The 18,147-nt window shown below is 45.9% G+C and overlaps 1 protein-coding gene across 1 annotated transcript in view; it reads left to right on the forward strand.

Annotated features, from left to right (window-relative positions):
* The first annotated feature begins 665 nt into the window (after positions 1–665).
* Positions 666–18,147, forward strand: part of slc2a11b (solute carrier family 2 member 11b) — a 77,747-nt gene continuing 60,265 nt past the window's right edge. Inside the window, exons 1-4 of the mRNA XM_085961883.1 lie at positions 666–774; positions 2,470–2,630; positions 4,972–5,096; positions 6,486–6,615. Coding sequence (XP_085818009.1) covers positions 772–774; positions 2,470–2,630; positions 4,972–5,096; positions 6,486–6,615 — 419 coding nt within the window. The 5' untranslated portion in view covers positions 666–771. The remainder of the gene's footprint in view (positions 775–2,469; positions 2,631–4,971; positions 5,097–6,485; positions 6,616–18,147) is intronic.

An 18,147-nucleotide genomic window follows, 5' to 3' on the forward strand; every position in this document is an offset into this window, starting at 1 on the left:
AGGGAAGATTTGGGAGCAAAATGTGCCTAAGGCTTGCGAGCGTTGAACTGGCATCACTGAATGCAGAATCAGCCGCAGAGTCCAAGGCTCTTCCAGCTTATTTTGACAACTTTTTAAAAGGACGATCACTGGTGGGTGGCCCCAGGATTCTTTTGTGAATGAACAGGCTTCTTCACCACGATCATGGATAACAGTTTTATGGAGTTGGTTTGTTGTATAAAGAAACTAAAATTTGACCTTAATTACAACTTGCCTCAAGGGCCATTTTGTGGAAATAAGTGTGGATTCCAATAGAAGTATATTTTTGTTTAACTTGCTGCTCAGTGAAGCTGGCTAAACTTGAATGAGAATCGGATTATTTTAATCTCCCTTGATTATGTTCTATGATTTATGCACTAATAATACAACAAATCTCATTGGAATTTTAGCCTCTGCAGAATTTAAATTAAACATTTCTGGCAGGCTCGTGGGTTGGGAGCCTTTAAAAGTACTCAGAATCTGCGGCACTGATGCCAATAAAAAGGTGACAGAGGGATTTGGAGAGAGATAATTAAATTTGAAATCCTCTTGGAAATTATGGAAAAGCTTGTCAGCCTCATTCTGACTGAGGAAATTCTGGACACTTTACCAGGTACGTGTTGAGAAAAATTATCTGCTTTAATTTTTGTCTTGCAGCTTCCATCTGTTGCCCTCCTCCTGGCAGTATTTTCCGCAGGGATCGGAGGAACATTTCAGTACGGATACAATGTTTCTATCATTAATGCTCCCACCATGGTGAGTCCCAGCTTTCATATATTTTGCCTTGTACATGTACAGATGTTAAATCTGGTCTCCGTGTGGAGCTGCTCCTGCTCGGACTGTCGCTGGCACTTGATCAACATAGCAGGAGCTGGCACAAGGTGGATCAAGTGTTCAGTAACAGCTACTTGCCAATTTTACAGGCAGTGTCGAGTGTGACCAGCACCAGGTTTAGCACACCTATGAAAGCTGGTTTGAATTCAGATTTTGAAATGCTGACAATCTGAAAGGAGCAGGCAGATTATCAGTGGTGAATTAGTGATACTCTGTAGCTTGGTGCTGTCTGAGGATAGCTCGCTCTGCTTTCCCCTCTGTCCCATTTGCTTTGAAAGCTGTTGTAACTGGCAAACTCACCATGTGGGGAAATTGCTTCATCCCATCACATGCAATGCCAACATTCTCTGTCTGTCCTCACTCTACTGGGGAGTTGTTGTGCTGCTGCTGGTTGCTCTCTAGTACCTCGTCAAGTGGCCTTTCCTCCTCTGAGTCTAAACAATGAGTGTTGGTAAGCTATTCGACCACCATAGGTGTGTCTCACAGCTGACCCTGATCCTGTCCTTGTATAATGTCTGGGCAAGCTTTTCAGCAGAAGTTATTGAATGATAGTCAGGAGCAGGAACCCTGGCTGAACATTTGCTCTCTCCCTGCCCAAGGACATTGATATAGTGTCTTTGCTGATTGTCCTAGCTGAGATCAGCTATCTCAGTGCAGGTCAGGGATCGAAACTGGGGCCATCTTGGTGTCTCTCAGTATTACACTGGGGTAGTGCAGTTACCCACTGATCCTTCGGGAACCAGCAGGGCCATTTTTGAACAGGTCAGTGTCCTGAGCTCAAGAGCACTGTTGACAGAAGGCTGGGAACATCTGACCTGCTCGGACCCATCAGTCGGAGAATAGTCCAGCAGAGGACGGCTGGAAAAGAAAATGAAACACATTAAAATGAGAACAATAAAAGAGCAATTGTGCCATTTTAGAACTGAATTACCTTCTTCACACTGCTTTGACTTGAGTCAGAAGGTTGTTGGTTCAAGTCCCACTTCGGTGATTTGAGCACAAGATCTAGACTGATGCTCCAATGCAGTACTGCAGGAGCACTGCACTGTCAGAGGTGCCGTTTTACAGATGAAACGTTAAGCTGAGGCCCCGTCTTCCTTCTCAGGTGGATATAAAAGAGGAATTTCCCAAATTCCCCCCCCCCCCCCCCCCCCCCGCAAATCAGCTTGGGTTTTTTTTTCTTTGCCCCTCCCAGAAGATCACATGGTGTTGGGTGGAGTGCAGAGTGTATGTTGTGATACACACGGTATCACAATGTGTGGGACAGGCTGAATGGACCAGAGGGTCTTTTCCTGTTCAGCATTATTCGTAATGCATTATTTTGATGAAGAGCAGGATCATGGAGTAGTTCCTGTTAGACTAAAGCTATTTATCAGTTTACAAGAAGGGCCTTTTGTATTGCTATTGCAGTGTAATAGTGCAAAAGACTTCCGATTTATTAAGTTTTTGACAGAACTAAGTTCTTTTAATGGCAGACTGAGGACAAAGTATATAAAGAGCTAAAAGTTAGCAGTAATGTTGGGCCAAATCATTTTATAGGCTTTTTCCTCTGCATTGTAGTTATTGACCTCTGGTGATGATCTTGTTCTCAATGGCTGTATTGTGTCAAATCTCCAGCATGTACAGAAATTCATTAATGAGACGTGGGACATTCGTTACAGCAGTAATCTGGACAGAAGTCTGCTGAGACTTCTATGGTCTATAATCGTTTCAACTTTCACCCTGGGTGGGTTTCTGGGGGCATGGCTAGGAGGACCCCTGGCCATCAGATTTGGTCGGTAAGTCTCTGCATGTTTGTTGTGACTCTTGGCGCTGTAGCGTGCATTATGTGGGGAGTTCCTGGTCTTAACTTGCAGATTACTTCAGAATAACATGTGGTAATGGTTATTTCTATTGTGTGGATCACCACGTACCAAGTACACTCTGTGCACTGGGAGGTGGCAGCAACACTGCCAGGCGCTGGCAGCACAGACACAGAACCAAAACAGATTAAACCTCGCCTTAAAATTAAAACAGCTTACCCAGCGATCATGAAAGTTGGTGTTTACTTCGAGGTAGAATTTCCATGGAGGTTCATTGTAACTTTGATGGGGGGTGGGGGGAGGAGGAGATTGATGGAAACCCTTGAGATAGAAGTAAACATCTGCTTATGCCATTTTTCTGACATTTGCTGCGATGATCCGCCAAAGCTATGGCTGACAATTGGGAACCTGCCCCCGCACCTCCCCCCCCCCCCCCCCGCCCCACAAAAACTAGTGCCGTGTTTCATAATTTCCACCCCTATTTCAAGATCTTGAGTTCTGTATTGGCTCCTCTGTATTCCAGTGCTGCCGCCTGTTTATTCATTAGTGTCAGCTATGGCTCAGTGGGTAGCACCCTCGCCTCTGAGTCATGAAGGTTCAAGTCCCACTCCAGGGACTGGAGCACAAACAGCTAGGCTGACACTCCAATGCAGTGCTTAGGGAGTGCTGCACTGTCAGAGGTGCCGCCTTTCAGATGGGACGTTAAACCGAGGTCCCATCTGCTCTCTCAAGTGGATGTAAAAGATCCCATGGCACTATTTTGAAGAACAGATTATCTGGTCATTATCACATTACTGTTTGTGGGAGCTTGCTGTGCGCATATTGGCTATCGCGCTTCTTACATTACAACAGTGACTCCACTTCAAAAGCACTTCATTGGCTGTAAAGCGCTTTAGGACGTCTAGTGGTCATGAAAGGCGCTATATAAATGCAAGTCTTTCTTTTCTTTCTTTCATGTCCTAAAGCTTGGAAATTCAGTTTGTAATCCTAATCTGCCCATTTGAAATGCATTCATCAGTTCGAAATGTTTGCACAAATAATGTTGCCTCTGCACAGTGACATGTGAGGAAAAGCTCACACAGCACAAACGTGTACACAAAACTCTACTCAAACCTGTTGGAAAATATACTGGAGAGATTGACTGAACTTTTGACTGTTTAGCCCAATCAAAGACACCATATACCAGGCCATTGACCAATCCTTGCCTTCAGCAATAGAGTTCTCCTGCACTTGGTGGTAGGGATTTTTCAAAGAAACATTTAAAAAAAACATGGTTCAACCACAGAACATGTGATCAAACTGGAATGGTGACTTGTGCTTGCAACGCTTAGGGGTGTTGAAGAATGCGCTTTCTTCATTGTCCGCCGCAGGCCTCCTTTCCATTCTTCCATCCAGCTGCTCCACCTGCAGTGATGTAGTCCTCATTTTCTTGGTCATACACTTTAGAATGTCCTCCTTAAATCCTACTAACTTGCTACCTTTCTTACCCTAATTCAAAAGTCCCCTGAATGCCCACCTCACTGATCTTGCCTCTGGTCACCTCCTTTTAACTCTTCTCCCAGTGTCTGTTTTTTCCTCTGTGAAGGGCTTCGGGACACTTTGATATGTTAAATACAAGTGTTATTGTCCTGTCTGCACTCAAGTACAGTATAGCCAATCCATTACTATTTAATTAACGTTCATGTAGCACAATTTATCCCTGGGACCTGTAGCTACAGATTGGAGCCAAGTTATGTCTAGATTTGATGGAGTCAGTAGTGTATTGGACCCCAGCACCATGCTCACACTTACACTACATCATCCCCAACTTGCAACACCACAGGCGGTTTTATTTCCTTTTTCTTTTAATAGTCCAGCCTCTCTCTTACACAGCATCTTCAAGGACTCTGATTTATTGTTTTCCAATAAAAAAAAGGAACCGCTCAAGGAAAAGACCCGCCACCATCTTCTCGGGGCAACTAGGGATGGGGAACAAGTGTGGCCCTACCAGCATCGCCCACATCCTGTGAACAAAATTTTTAAAAATTAAGAATTACAGAATTCGGTCCCCAAAGCATCAATAAAAATCGTGGAATCCCATGTAGTGAATACAGAATCTGACTTATTTAGTCACCATCAATCAGCAGCCCTGAATAAGATCCACATGTATACATTCTCTGTAGTGTTCTGGGGCCTAATGTGGTGTGGAGCAAGTGGGCTCGTAGTTGAGTGAAGGCCAGTAGCTATATACAGAGCACTGTCTCTTCGCACTGTGTAGGGATTGAATGTCGTCCAGTGACCTGTATTCTGTCCAATGCAGTTTGCTTCTGTGTTTCAGGAAAGGGACACTTTTACTCGTCAACATCTTTGTTTTGGCTGGATCTGCTTTGATGGGAGCGAGTCATCCTGCTGGCATGTTGGAACTTTTAATAGTTGGCAGGTTTCTTGTGGGACTACACTCAGGTATGGGGACGTCGCGGCAATCCTTCCATAGATACAGGAGAATTCAGCTGCACGTGGCAGTAGCAGACTGCAGGGCTGTGAGTGAGAGGCCAGCACTGTCCCTTTGCAAAGCACAAAGTCATCCGCTGTTGGCAAATTCATGCATTTCACATGCTTACAGGTTTTAAGCTTTTCTACTTGTTGGTTAATGCTGCTAATGGACTAAAGTAGAAGGACTTGTTGAAAACAAACTGCTGCTTTGTTCTTGAGCTCTAACTATTTGGTATTGTGTAAGAAATCCTTGTTTTGACTGGACTTGAGCAAGATATTCTGGGAACTTTCTTTTTAAGAATTAAGTCCCAATATAAAACCCCAGCAGTAACAACAGAAACCGTTAGAAATACAGGTGGCCAGTCAGCATTAGTAATGAGAAAAGGCAGAGATAGCCGTTCTAGGTGTGCACTCTTCTTCACCATTTAGTCTTCTTCAGGGGGTCCACAGCAGAAATATTAACGTGCCTTTTCTCTTGGTTCTGATGGATGGGCTGTGTATTTCTTGCAGTTTCTGCATCAATTTCACATTTCCTGCATTTTCAGTTTTCCTTTTTATGAAAACCTCAGCAATCTGGTTTTTAAAATTGGTCCAAACTATGCTGAGGGCCCACATTTCACCAAATGTTTCCTTCTGGCTTTACCTTCCCGTTTGGAACTGCACGTTAATGAGAAGAAATGATTTTCATGTCAGAAGAACAAGGAGGGCTACAATAAGGGTTTTGTGGGCTAATGTACAGTACAATGTAGCACTGAGTTATACAGACCGAGACGGTACCTGTATTCAATCGCTGGACTGTGACATATTAGCTGATCATAGCCAGGGTGGGATTGCAACAGTTAACCTTGGTTCCCTGGGTTAGGTTCCCTGATTTTTGTTATATATTCTAGTTTACTCCCATTTAAAAAAAATTAAAAATTTACCACGTTTACATCAACCCCCAATCTCCTCCAATACATTTGAGAGGGTGGGCAAATGCCCTGCTCTTGACATAGTCTGCACTGGAAACAATGTGTGAATGGCCTATGTGAATTCATCATCTGATTCTTGCTCCATTCCTCTACTACATGACTGACCTCTGCTCCTGACAATCTGACTGAGATTAGAAATTTGGCAAGTGAAACATTCTTCCACAATCGTAAATTCTACCTATCAACATTACCAGATCAAGTCACTGTGCCACTGGGCTGTGGTAGTCTGCAGTTTAATGTAAACTCTGCCCTGGACACCAGTGCCAGACGTGAACCCTGGCAGGTTTGTTCAGCAGAGTACTGTTTGAAGAGCGGACAGTGTAAAATGAGAGACACTCATTGGACAAATTCTAATCGTTTCTTTTTCATTCAACTCTTTTCTTTGCAGGAGTCAGCCTGTGTGTGCAACCCATGTACCTGGGAGAAATTGCACCCAAGGCTCTAAGAGGGGCAATGTCTATGGGCACCTCAGTGTTCATAACTGCAGGAATTCTAATCGGACAGGTGATGGGACAGAGGTAAGGCAGAGTGAACATCTGGAGTTTGTCACCATTCATTTTAATGGGTAGAAAATTTGGGTTAGTACACCCATGACTATATCCCAACATATGTAGCTGGCAGGCGAGGCTGCCGCCGGTAGCACACATTCATAGAACCCTGAATGGTTTGTTCACAATGATCAGTTTACCCTATTACTGCAGTATCCCATATAATGCATACTGTGCCTATTATACAACATATACCACAATCCATAATAATATACTGTGAAGGAGAAATCACTGAGCCTGACAGCCCGAGGGAGGAGGGGCTGAGCCCAGCTGAGACTTCAGCCGAGATTTTGCTCACCTCGGTGGGCCTGGTGCGGCCGGTGTTGGTGGTGGGTCGCAGCTCCGCTGCTGGTTCCATCCCGCTGCCTAAAATGAACTTTCCTCAATGGGGCTTGTTAATCCCGCCCAGCGCGTTTCCCGGCCCAATTAGCTGGAGCGGGTCTGGTGACGTCATTCATGACGTATCTTGAGCCGGTTACCTTACTTTTGACGTTTGTGCTGTCCATGTTCTACAGCATTGCAGTGCTGAAAACACTGACAATCAGAGGTGCAGGGCTGCACCCAGGTCCTCCCATGACTCCCTTCATACGCTTATAGAGGGAGTCAGAGCATGAAGGGAGGTCCTCTTCCCTTCCCATGGGCGGAAGAGATCTCCCCAGGAGACCAAGACAGCCTGGTTGTACATTGCAGAGGAGGCCACAAACGGGGATGTGGTCAGGAAGACCTGGGTGCAGTGGTGCAAACCTTTCAATGATCTCAGTAGATCAGGAAACGTGACTACAAAGCCACACTCACCTTCAGCCTGCTGTGCCTCTCATCACATCCCCATCACTCTGCCTTCCCTACCCTACTCCTGCACATCCTTACTCACACCAACTTACCTTGCACCCCCCACCCATCCCTCTCACTCTCTCTACATCATCACATCCCCATCTCACTAGCCACCCCTCACACTAGCCCTCATCCTAGTGCAATCATACCAACTAACAACACAAAAGGGTAGCCGCTTGGGTGTTTTACCCAATGTTCATGTAAAGTTTCTGTTAATGTTGTGTCAAACACTGAAATCTTTATTTTCAACACTTTGTGTTCTTGGACAGATTTGTGTGTAGCTATGGAAGTGGCTTAGTGAGTTGTAGTGAATGGTGAGACATAACGTTACCCCCCGCAATGATAATGAGTGTGAAAGGAATGGCTTGGACATTGTCGGGATGAATTATAGTGTTGGTGTGGGGTGGTGCCAACCTGGCGCATCATGTGGCAGCCAGGGTGTACAGCATCAAGGGAAGTAAATCTGGCCAGGGTGAGGCCATCCCTGGCCTCCCAGGCAGCAATGTGCTTGGGCGCTGATGCCCTCTCTCTTGTGCATCAGCGCCCAAGAGAAGGTTGGTGTTGTTGTTGGTGCTGCTGGTGTGCCTGGTGCTGCTGGTGTTGGGGCTGATTGTGGTCAAATTCTGAGGACCAAGGTGGAACAGTATAAATGGTACCCATGCTGATGGAATAGATGGCAGGTGAAGTTGAGATGACAGAAGTAATCTGTCAGAGGTGAGAGAGGTTGTTCCAATGAGGTGACACTGGATGGAGAGTTTGCTCCAAACACTTGCAGCCTGCTCGGTGTTCCAAATAGTGTAAGCAACAGCTTCTGCGCTTGGAAAGTGAACAGCTGTGAGGTGGGAGCTTGTATAGTACATTTCAAGCTGTCAACGAATCAGCTGATTCAATGGCCATTCAACTCCTGCCTCAGTTTAACAGACGTGGTCCACGAGCAGCAGGTGGCTTAAACTTAAAATTAGAGCAGGCCATTCAGGGTTGATGTCAGGAAGCACTTCTTCACACAAATCGTAGTGCAAATCTGAAACTCTGTCCTCCCAAAAAGCTGTTGAGGCTAGGTCAGTTGAAAATTTCAAAACTGAGATTGATAGATTTTTGTTAGGCAAGGGTATTATGGGTTACGGAATTAAGGCGGGTAGATGGAATTAAGATACAGATCAACCATGTTCTAATTGAATGGCGGAACACCCGATGGGCTGAATGGCCTACTCCTGTTCCTATGTGTGTCGCAAAGTTTATTTTAAAAACGAAGGCATTAACACTCCAGGCAATTGCCTTGCATGCCTGCTGCATCCTCCAGTTATTTTTTTGGAGCGCCCTTCACACCCATGGAGGGCATCTGATGTTCCCTCACACCATCCCCAGTAACCATGATGTTTTATTTCTGATATACAGGTGATTCAGGTGCACTTTTAGAATTGGCTACTAATTTCCTGTACAATTTCATGTTCGTATTATCATAGAATCACAGAATAGTACAGCACAGGAGGAGGCCATTCGGCTCATCGAGTCTGTGCCGGCTCTTTAGAAGACAATCCAGTTGGTCCACCCCCAATCTCCTGCTCTTTCCCCACTGCAATTTTTTCCCCTTCAAGTATTTCTCCAATTCCCTTTTGAAAGCTACTATTGAATCTGTTTCCATTGCCCTATCGGGCAGTGCATTCCAAATCCTGAACCCTCATTGCGTAACGTTTTTCCTCTTGTCGCCTCTGAATCTTTTGCCAATCACCTTAAATCTGTGCCCTCTGGTTATCGACCCATCAGCCATTGGAAACAGTTTCTCTTTATTTACTCTATCTAAACCCTTCATTATTTTAAACACCTCTATCGAATCTACTTAACCTGTACAAATCACAGCATGTAAAGAGGGCCATTACTATACATGCACTAAAACAAAGAGCTAAACTTAGCTCCCAAATAATATTCAGATCACAAAGAATATTGGCTATGACAAAAATGAGGCATGTTTATGATTAGTTTACCAATTACAGTACACAAAGGGTTCATACTGGTTCCTGTGTGATGTTTCTACAAAGTATCGAAATATGCATTTCAGCCTGGCAGGCTGAAGTCCATTATCATACATTTGGGTTTTGGCCTGTCAAACAATGTTAATTATTTAAATGGGCCAAGCTATTCATTTCAAATCTACTGACCCATAACCACCCCATACCCAAGCCAGCCCGAGTAGTAGTTTTAATTGACGGCTGTGTCTCAGAGCTGTGAGAAGGGGCAGGGTTAATGATTGGTTGTAAACCTATGATGGTCAGCTCTATGACCAGAAGTTTCTAGTGTGGCTTTAATTAGGGCCGTGAGCACCCAAATCACCAATCATAGAATTGCATAGAATTACATGGAATAAACAGCAAAGAAACAGGCCATTTGGCCCAACCAGTCCATGCTGGCGTTTATGCTCCACTCGAGCCTCCCCCCGTCTTTCTTCATCTAACTCTGACAGCATAACCCTCTATTCTCTTCTCCCTCATATGCTTATCTAGCTTTCCCTTGAATGCATCTATAATATTCACTTCAACCACTCCCTGTGGTAGCGAGTTCCACATTCTCACCACTCTCTGGGTAAAGAAGTTTCTTCTGAATTTCCTATGTGATTTCTTGAGCGGTTATTGTTGTGTAGGTACCTTTAAGAGAAGAACTGATTTTATACTGCAGTACCGGCAGTGATCACACCTGTATAAAAAGCCCTAGCAGGCTTCTGTACCTCAGTCTGACATTACCCTCTGTTCAGTAAATACCTGTTATTATTGTTCTCCTGCAGTCCGTGTATTATTGATACTCGGACACTACACTGGCGACGGGCAGGTTCGAACTCACCTGCAGTACTGCATCACCTCACGGGGATCTTTCCCTGAGAAGAAGCTTCTTGGAGGTCGAAGTCAGAGCAACGGGCCTCGATCGCGGGCAACCGCCCAAGGATCCATCGGTGTTCGGAGAATTGCGGGAGAGGCTGTGGAGAGCTGGGCTTGGCTCCCCAGTCAAGGTGTTCCAGCAAATCGTGCTGGTAGCAGGTAGTGCGCTGACCCTTCCGGACTGCGGCGGGCTCGAGCTCGATCGAGCGGCTCTGCAAAGGGGCCACGCAGTGTCGTCGGGAGGAAAGAGAGAGAGAGAGAGAGAGAGAGAGGGTGGAGCGCACAGGGCGCGGTCGGTGCTCAAGAACCGGGCAGCGTAGAGAAAATAAACGAGGGGAAGGAAAAGTGAGATGTGCCGAAGCTGCGGGTCGCCGCCATTACCCTGTAGAACGCTAGGAGCAGCGTGGCAGCAAGGGGAAGAAGGAAAAGCGCGGGAGGCGCCATTTTATTCCATTGGGGAAGAACAAAAAGCGCGGGAGGCGCCATTTTAAATCACCCAAGATGCCGAAGAGTGGCAGTATCACTGCTTTCGACAACGAGGTAGAAGACTGGACCACGTATGTGGAAAGAATTGAAGTGTACTGCAATGCCAATGAGGTGGCCAATGGAAAGAAGGCGTTGGTATTATTAAATTTGATGGGCGCGAGAATGTACGGCCTATTGCGGAATTTGATTACCCCAGCTAAACCAATGGAGAAAAGTTTTGAAGAGATTGTTAATATCTTACAGGAACACCTAAACCCTACACCGCTGCTGAAAGCAGAAAGATTCAAGTTCCATAAAAGAAACCAGCACAAAGATGAGAACAATGCTGACTATCTTACGGAACTACGCAAGTTATCGAAGCACTGCCAGTTCGGAGCAGGACTGGCAGACACCTTGCGGGATAAGTTTGTTTGCGGGCTCCAGAGTGAAGGAACCCAGAAACGACTACTTTCGGAAAAGGACCTGACGCTAGAACAGGCTTTCAGCGTGGCAGTATCCTACGAAGCAGCAGCACGGGGAGCTGCGGAAATACAACAGAAACCACAAGAATACAGCGCTAACGAAATGGCGTATGGAGCAGAAAAGTGCTATCGCTGCGGCAGAACAACCCATGATCAGAAGGACTGCTGGTTTAAGGACAAAGTATGCAGGCAATGCGGGAAAATGGGACATATAGCAAGAGTCTGCAGGTCGGGAAAGAAAACCAACACTACAAGAACTACTAAGGAAAAGTACAAGAAAGAAAAAAAAATGACAGACAGTAGTTCGGAAGATCAGGAGAGTGATAATGACTCCGGGAGCAGGAGACTGTGTTGTCTAAAGTTACACAACGTGACTGCAAAGGAGGATCACCGAACCATTTGGGTCACCCTCATGATAGCAGGGTCCCAAGTAAAGATGGAATTGGATACAGGATCAGCCCTAACTGTCATGAATCGACGAGACTATGAGCGGCTATTCTCACACATACCCTTAAAGGACATGTCCATTGTATTGAAGACATACACGGGGCAAAAAGTCTACCCCAGAGGAAAAATAAGGGTGCCAGTTAAATACAACGGCAAGGAAACACAGAAACTGTATCTATATACACTACAAGATGGGGGACCACCATTATTGGGACGTGAATGGATCCGAAAAATACAATTGGATTGGCATTCCATTCAGGCGCCAACTGTGACTGACAAAAAGGATGATGACGTCACACCTGGACGACTGTCAAAAATTCTAACTGACGCGAAAGAGGTGTTCCAACAAGGACTTGGGACTCTAAAAGGAGTAAAGGCAACGATAAAAATCGAAGATAACGCAAACCCAAAATTTTTTAAGGCCAGACTGATACCGTACGCGATCCACTCAGCCATTGAAGCAGAACTGGAGAGTCTGGAGCATTTGGGTGTGCTGTCCAAGGTGGACTGGAGTGAGTGGGCCACACCCATCGTTCCTGTAATGAAGAAATCATTGAGCAGCATGCCTGGGGAGCTGAAGAAGGTTCGCATCTGTGGGGACTTCAAGGTAACTGTGAACCCAGTCCTGCACACAGTACAATATCCACTTCCACGGATAGAAGATACTTTCGCCTCACTATCTGGAGGGAAACGCTTTACGAAGATTGATCTGGCCCAAGCGTATCTACAAATGGAGGTGGAAAAAGCATCTAGGAAATACCTCACGATAAACACTCACAAAGGCCTTTACCAGTACAATTGACTGGTATTCGGGGTAGCATCAGCCCCGGCTATTTGGCAGAGGGCGATGGAACAAGTCCTGCAAGGGATCCCGGGGACCCAGTGTTATTTGGACGACATCCTAGTTACGGGCGAAAATGACAGTGAACACCTTGCCAACCTGGAGCAGGTGCTCACTAGATTGCAGGAATATGGGCTACGAGCCAACCGCCCCAAATGTGAGTTCTTCAGGAGACAAATCTCGTATTGTGGCCACATGATTGATGAGGAAGGGTTGCATAAGTTGCCAGACAAGATTGAGGCTGTAGTCAAGGCTCCAGCACCGGAAAATGTGTCGCAACTGAGGTCGTTTCTCGGGTTGGTGAACTACTACCATAAGTTCTTGCCGAATTTATCTACAATTCTGCACCCACTGAACGCCTTGCTGCAAACTGGAGTAACATGGAAATGGAGTGATGAGTGTAAGCGTGCCTTTCAGAAATGTAAATGCCTAATCACTTCAAAAGAAGTATTGGCCCACTACAACCCAACACTACCGATTCGGTTGGCATGTGATGCATCTCCCTACGGCATTGGAGCGGTGCTGTCACACAAATTCCTTGATGGTTCAGAGAGGCCAATAGCCTTTGCGTCGTGCTCGTTAACCTCAGCCGAGCGTAACTACGCCCAGATTGACAGGGAGGCCCTCAGCCTGGTGTGGGGGGTGATAAAGTTCAATCACTATCTGCACGGGCAGAAATTCACCCTACTGACTGATCATCAGCCCCTGGTCTCCATTTTTAACCCAAAGAAGGGCGTTCCAGTGATGACGGCGCAACGGCTGCAAAGATGGTCACTTTTTCTAGGGGCACATCAGTACGACATAGAGTACAAGGGTTCGAAACAGCATGGAAACGCTGATGGGCTGTCGCACCTACCGTTGCCTACGGTAGAGGAAGCACCTGCAGTGGACCCTGTTGAGATATTCCATGCGACCATAGTCGAATGTCTGCCTGTTACAAACTCGAGTATAGAGAAGGAAACCCGAAATGACCTGACACACTCTCGGGTCTATGATTTGACGGTGAAGGGATGGCCAGCACATGGCGACTCACTGTTGCCAGCATTCTCGCCAAGGAGAGAACAGCTGTCAGTGTGCCGGGGGACCTTGATGTGTGGATCCCGAGTGGCAATTCCACCCAAGTTGAGAGACAGAGTGCTCAATGAGCTGCATGAGGGTCATCTGGGAGGGGTAAAAATGAAAAGCCTAGCCAGGGCTTATGTGTGGTGGCCGGGAATCGATAAACAAATCGAGGACCTGACCAAGAGCTGCTCAGGATGCCAGAAAGTCCAAAATGCACCACCACAGGCCCCTCTACACCCATGGGAGTGGCCCTCATCTCCATGGCAATGGGTATACATTGATTTTGCTGGTCCATTTATGGACTCAATGTTTCTAATCGCCGTGGATGCCCATTCGAAATGGCCAGAGGTCATCAAAATGTCCTCCACCACCACGGAGAAAACTATTGCAGTCCTACGGACCATCTTCGCCAGGAATGGCTTGCCAGAACAGATTTGCTCCGACAATGGGCCACAGTTTGTGTCCGAGGATTTCCGGAGGTTTCTGAGGAATAATGGGGTGAAACATTACACATCTGCCCCATATCATCCAGCCACAAATGGATTGGCTGAGAGGTTTGTTCAGACCTTTAAAAAGGCAATAAAGGCGATGTATAATGACGACATACCACTACAACACAAGGTAGATAATTTCTTGTTTGCTTACCGGAATGCGACACATGCAGTCACCAACCAAGCTCCAGCCATAATGTTCTTCAACCGAAGGCTAAGATGTCGCCTGGATTTGCTCAAACCAAACATAAGACGAGATGTTCAGGATAAGCAGTTCCAGCACATCAATGAGAAGCCAACCCGGAGCTTCAAGATAGGGCAACCAGTCTTGGCCCGCGACTACCGAACAGAAAAATGGCAGCCAGGAACGATATGCACACAGCAGGGACCACTAATTGTAGTGTCCGTGTGTAGATAAAGACACTGAAGACAGGAGTTGGTTCATAGGTATTTACTAAGCAAGTCTGGGGGGTGTTCTAAAGGATATACACAATACACAGGCTTATATAGCCCAAGTGGCAATTACCGGCATTACGCACACCTGGGGCTCTTAAAGGCACATACACCACAATTCCTCCCCTTCTAGCTAACTAGTACATCATATTTTAAGTAATTATTAATTACATGTTATATGCAAAATAATATACATTGCTGTATTAATTAATTATAAGTTAGTCTCTCAGGAGGCTTCCTGACTCGGTCCGGATAACGCCTCGGGGGTGTAGTAGTTTCTGGTGGTGTAGTAGGTTCTTCTGGCAAGGCTGATTCGGCTTGAAGGCCAGAGTCGGGTTCATCGGGTTCCAGTATCACCGGATCGGAGGTAGATATGGGTATCTCTACTTCATCGTTAGATGTATAGCGTGGTGGTGTAGGTTGTCCCTTTTCGGAAGACTTGATGATTTGGTCAGCATGGCGCCTTATTATGCTTTCTCCGATGTCCACGGTATACATCAGTGGTCCTAGTCGTGTGCAGATAGTTCCAGGCTGCCATTTCTCGGTACGGTAGTCCCGGGCCAAAACCGGTTGGCCTATCTGGAAGGCCCTAGTTGGCCTTTCATTCATGCCCTGAAACTGCCGGTTCTCCACGTCCCTTCGGATGTTGGGCTTGACCAAATCCAGCCGGCATCTTAGGTTTCTATTGTAGAACATCATGGCGGGAGTTTGGTTTGTAACCATATGTGTTGCATTCCTATATGCAAATAAGAAGTTATCCACCTTGTGCTGAAGTTTTATGTCTTCATTACCCATGGCCTTTATGGCCTTCTTAAAGGTCTGGACAAACCTTTCAGCCAATCCATTGGTGGCGGGATGGTATGGGGCGGACGTGTAATGCTTTACCCCATTGTTCTTTAAGAACTTTCTGAATTCTTCGGACACAAATTGCGGTCCATTATCAGAACATATCTGTTCCGGCAGCCCATTCCTGGCAAATATGGTCCTTAATACTATGATGGTTTGTTCCGTGGTGGTGGAGGACATCTTTATTACCTCCGGCCACTTGGAGTGTGCATCAACTGTGATTAAGAACATTGAGTCCATAAATGGACCAGCAAAGTCGATGTGCACCCTTTGCCAGGGAGATGAGGGCCACTCCCATGGATGTAGAGGGGCCTGTGGCGGAGCATTTTGGACCTTCTGGCATCCTAGGCAGCTCTTGGTCATGTCTTCGATGTCTCCATCGATACCTGGCCACCATACAAACGCCCTAGCTAGGTTCTTCATTTTCACTCCACCCAGATGCCCCTCGTGAAGCTCCTTTAGCACTTTATCCTGGAGTTTGGGTGGAATCACCACTCTGGATCCACACATCAAGGTTCCTCGGCACACTGACAGCTGTTCTCTTCTTTGCGAGAATGCTGGCAACAGTGGTTCGCCATGTGCTGGCCATCCCTTCATTGTTAAATCGTAGACCCGTGAGAGAGTAGGGTCATTTCTGGTCTCCCTTTCAATGGCAGAATTTGTCACCGGTAGACATTCCACTATGGTAGAGTGGAATATCTCTACTGGGTCTACTGTAGGTGCCTCTTCTATCGTTGGCAACGGCAGGCGCGATAAACCGTCAGCATTCCCATGCTGTTTTGACCCTTTGTATTCAATGTTGTATTGGTGTGCCCCTAGAAAAAGGGACCACCTCTGTAGTCTTTGTGCCGTCATAATGGGGACACCTTTCTTAGGGTTGAATATGGAGATGAGGGGTTGATGGTCAGTCAGCAAGGTAAATTTTTGTCCGTGTAGGTAATGGTTGAATTTCTTCACTCCCCATACCAGGCTGAGTGCTTCCCTGTCTATCTGGGAATAGTTACGCTCAGCTGAGTTCAATGAGCGTGACGCAAAAGCTATCGGCCGTTCCGAGCCATCAGGGAATCTATGGGACAATACCGCTCCTATGCCGTAAGGGGATGCATCGCACGCCAGTCTGATTGGTAGTGATGGGTTGTAATGAGCCAAAACTTTCTCGGATGTGATTAAGTCTTTACATTTATGGAAGGCACGTTTACAGTCTTCGTTCCATTTCCAAATCACTCCTGTGTGTAGAAGATCATTAAGAGGGTGTAGAATAGTTGATAAGTTCGGTAAAAATTTATGATAGTAATTTATTAATCCCAGGAATGACCTCAATTGTGAAACATTTTCAGGTGCTGGGGCTTTTATAACTGCTTCAATTTTTTCAGGTGACTTATGCAACCCTTCCTTATTAATTATGTGGCCACAATATGATATCTGATTTTGGAAAAATTCGCACTTGGGGCGATTTGCTCGTAGGCCCCGTTCTTTCAGCCTAGTGAGCACCTGCTCCAAATTGGCAAGGTGCTCGTTGTCGTTTTCTCCTGTTATAAGGATGTCGTCTAGGTAACACTGAGTCCCCGGAATCCCTTGCAGGACTTGCTCCATAGCTCTTTGCCAGATAGCTGGAGCTGATGCTACTCCAAAAACCAGTCGATTGTACTGGTACAGGCCTTTGTGTGTGTTTATTGTGAGATACTTTTTAGAGGTCTCCTCAACCTCCATCTGTAGATATGCCTGTGCCAAGTCAATTTTTGTGAAACGTTTTCCTCCGGATAGTGAGGCGAAAATATCTTCTATCCTCGGAAGAGGATACTGTACCGTGTGAAGGACCGGGTTTACAGTCACCTTAAAGTCCCCACAGATGCGAATTTTTCTCTGTTCCTCAGAGTTATTTTTCAATGCTTTTTTCATGACTGGAACGATGGGTGTTGCCCATTCGCTCCAATCTATTTTGGATAATACGCCTGCCTTTTCCAAATTCTCCAGCTCTGCCTCGACTGCCGGACGTATTGCATATGGCACCGGTCTTGCCTTAAAAAATTTTGGAATTGCTGCATCTTCCACTTTTATTGAGGTGGTGATGCCTTTCAAGGTTCCTAGTTTCTCTTGAAACACTTCTTTGGCGTTGGCCAAGATGTCTTTTAATCGTTCAGGTATGATGTCATCATTGTTTTTTTCCTTACTGGTCACCGTCAGTGCCTGAATGGAGTGCCAGTCTAAACGTATCTTCCTTATCCATTCACGTCCCAATAACGGTGGACCACCATCTTGTAGAATGTATAAATACAACTTTTGTATTTCTTTGCCGTTGTATACCACAGGCACCTTTATTTTTCCTTTGGGGTATACTTTCTGCCCCGTATATGTTTTTAAGATAATGGATGTGTCTTTTAGAGGTATATGCGAAAATAGCCTCTCGTAATCTCGTCGATTTATTACGGTTAGAGCTGATCCTGTATCTAGCTCCATTTTAACTGGGGACCCTGCTATTATGAGGGTAACCCAAATGGTCTGGTAATCTTCATTGGCAATTACATTATGTAATTTGAGAGAGCTTAGTCTCTTGTTCCCGGAGTCGCTATTGCTCTTCTGGTCTTTGGAGCTACTGTCCGTCATCATTTGTACCTTTCTGTGCTTTTCCTTATTGATTCTTTTCCCGTTAGTGGATTTTTTATTTTCAGATCGGCATACACGTGGAATGTGTCCCATCTTTCCGCATCGCCTGCATG

This window comes from Somniosus microcephalus, chromosome 19, assembly GCF_052327205.1.
Source record: "Somniosus microcephalus isolate GS21.2 chromosome 19, FLI_Smic_1.0, whole genome shotgun sequence".
Taxonomy (NCBI): Eukaryota; Metazoa; Chordata; class Chondrichthyes; order Squaliformes; family Somniosidae; genus Somniosus; species Somniosus microcephalus.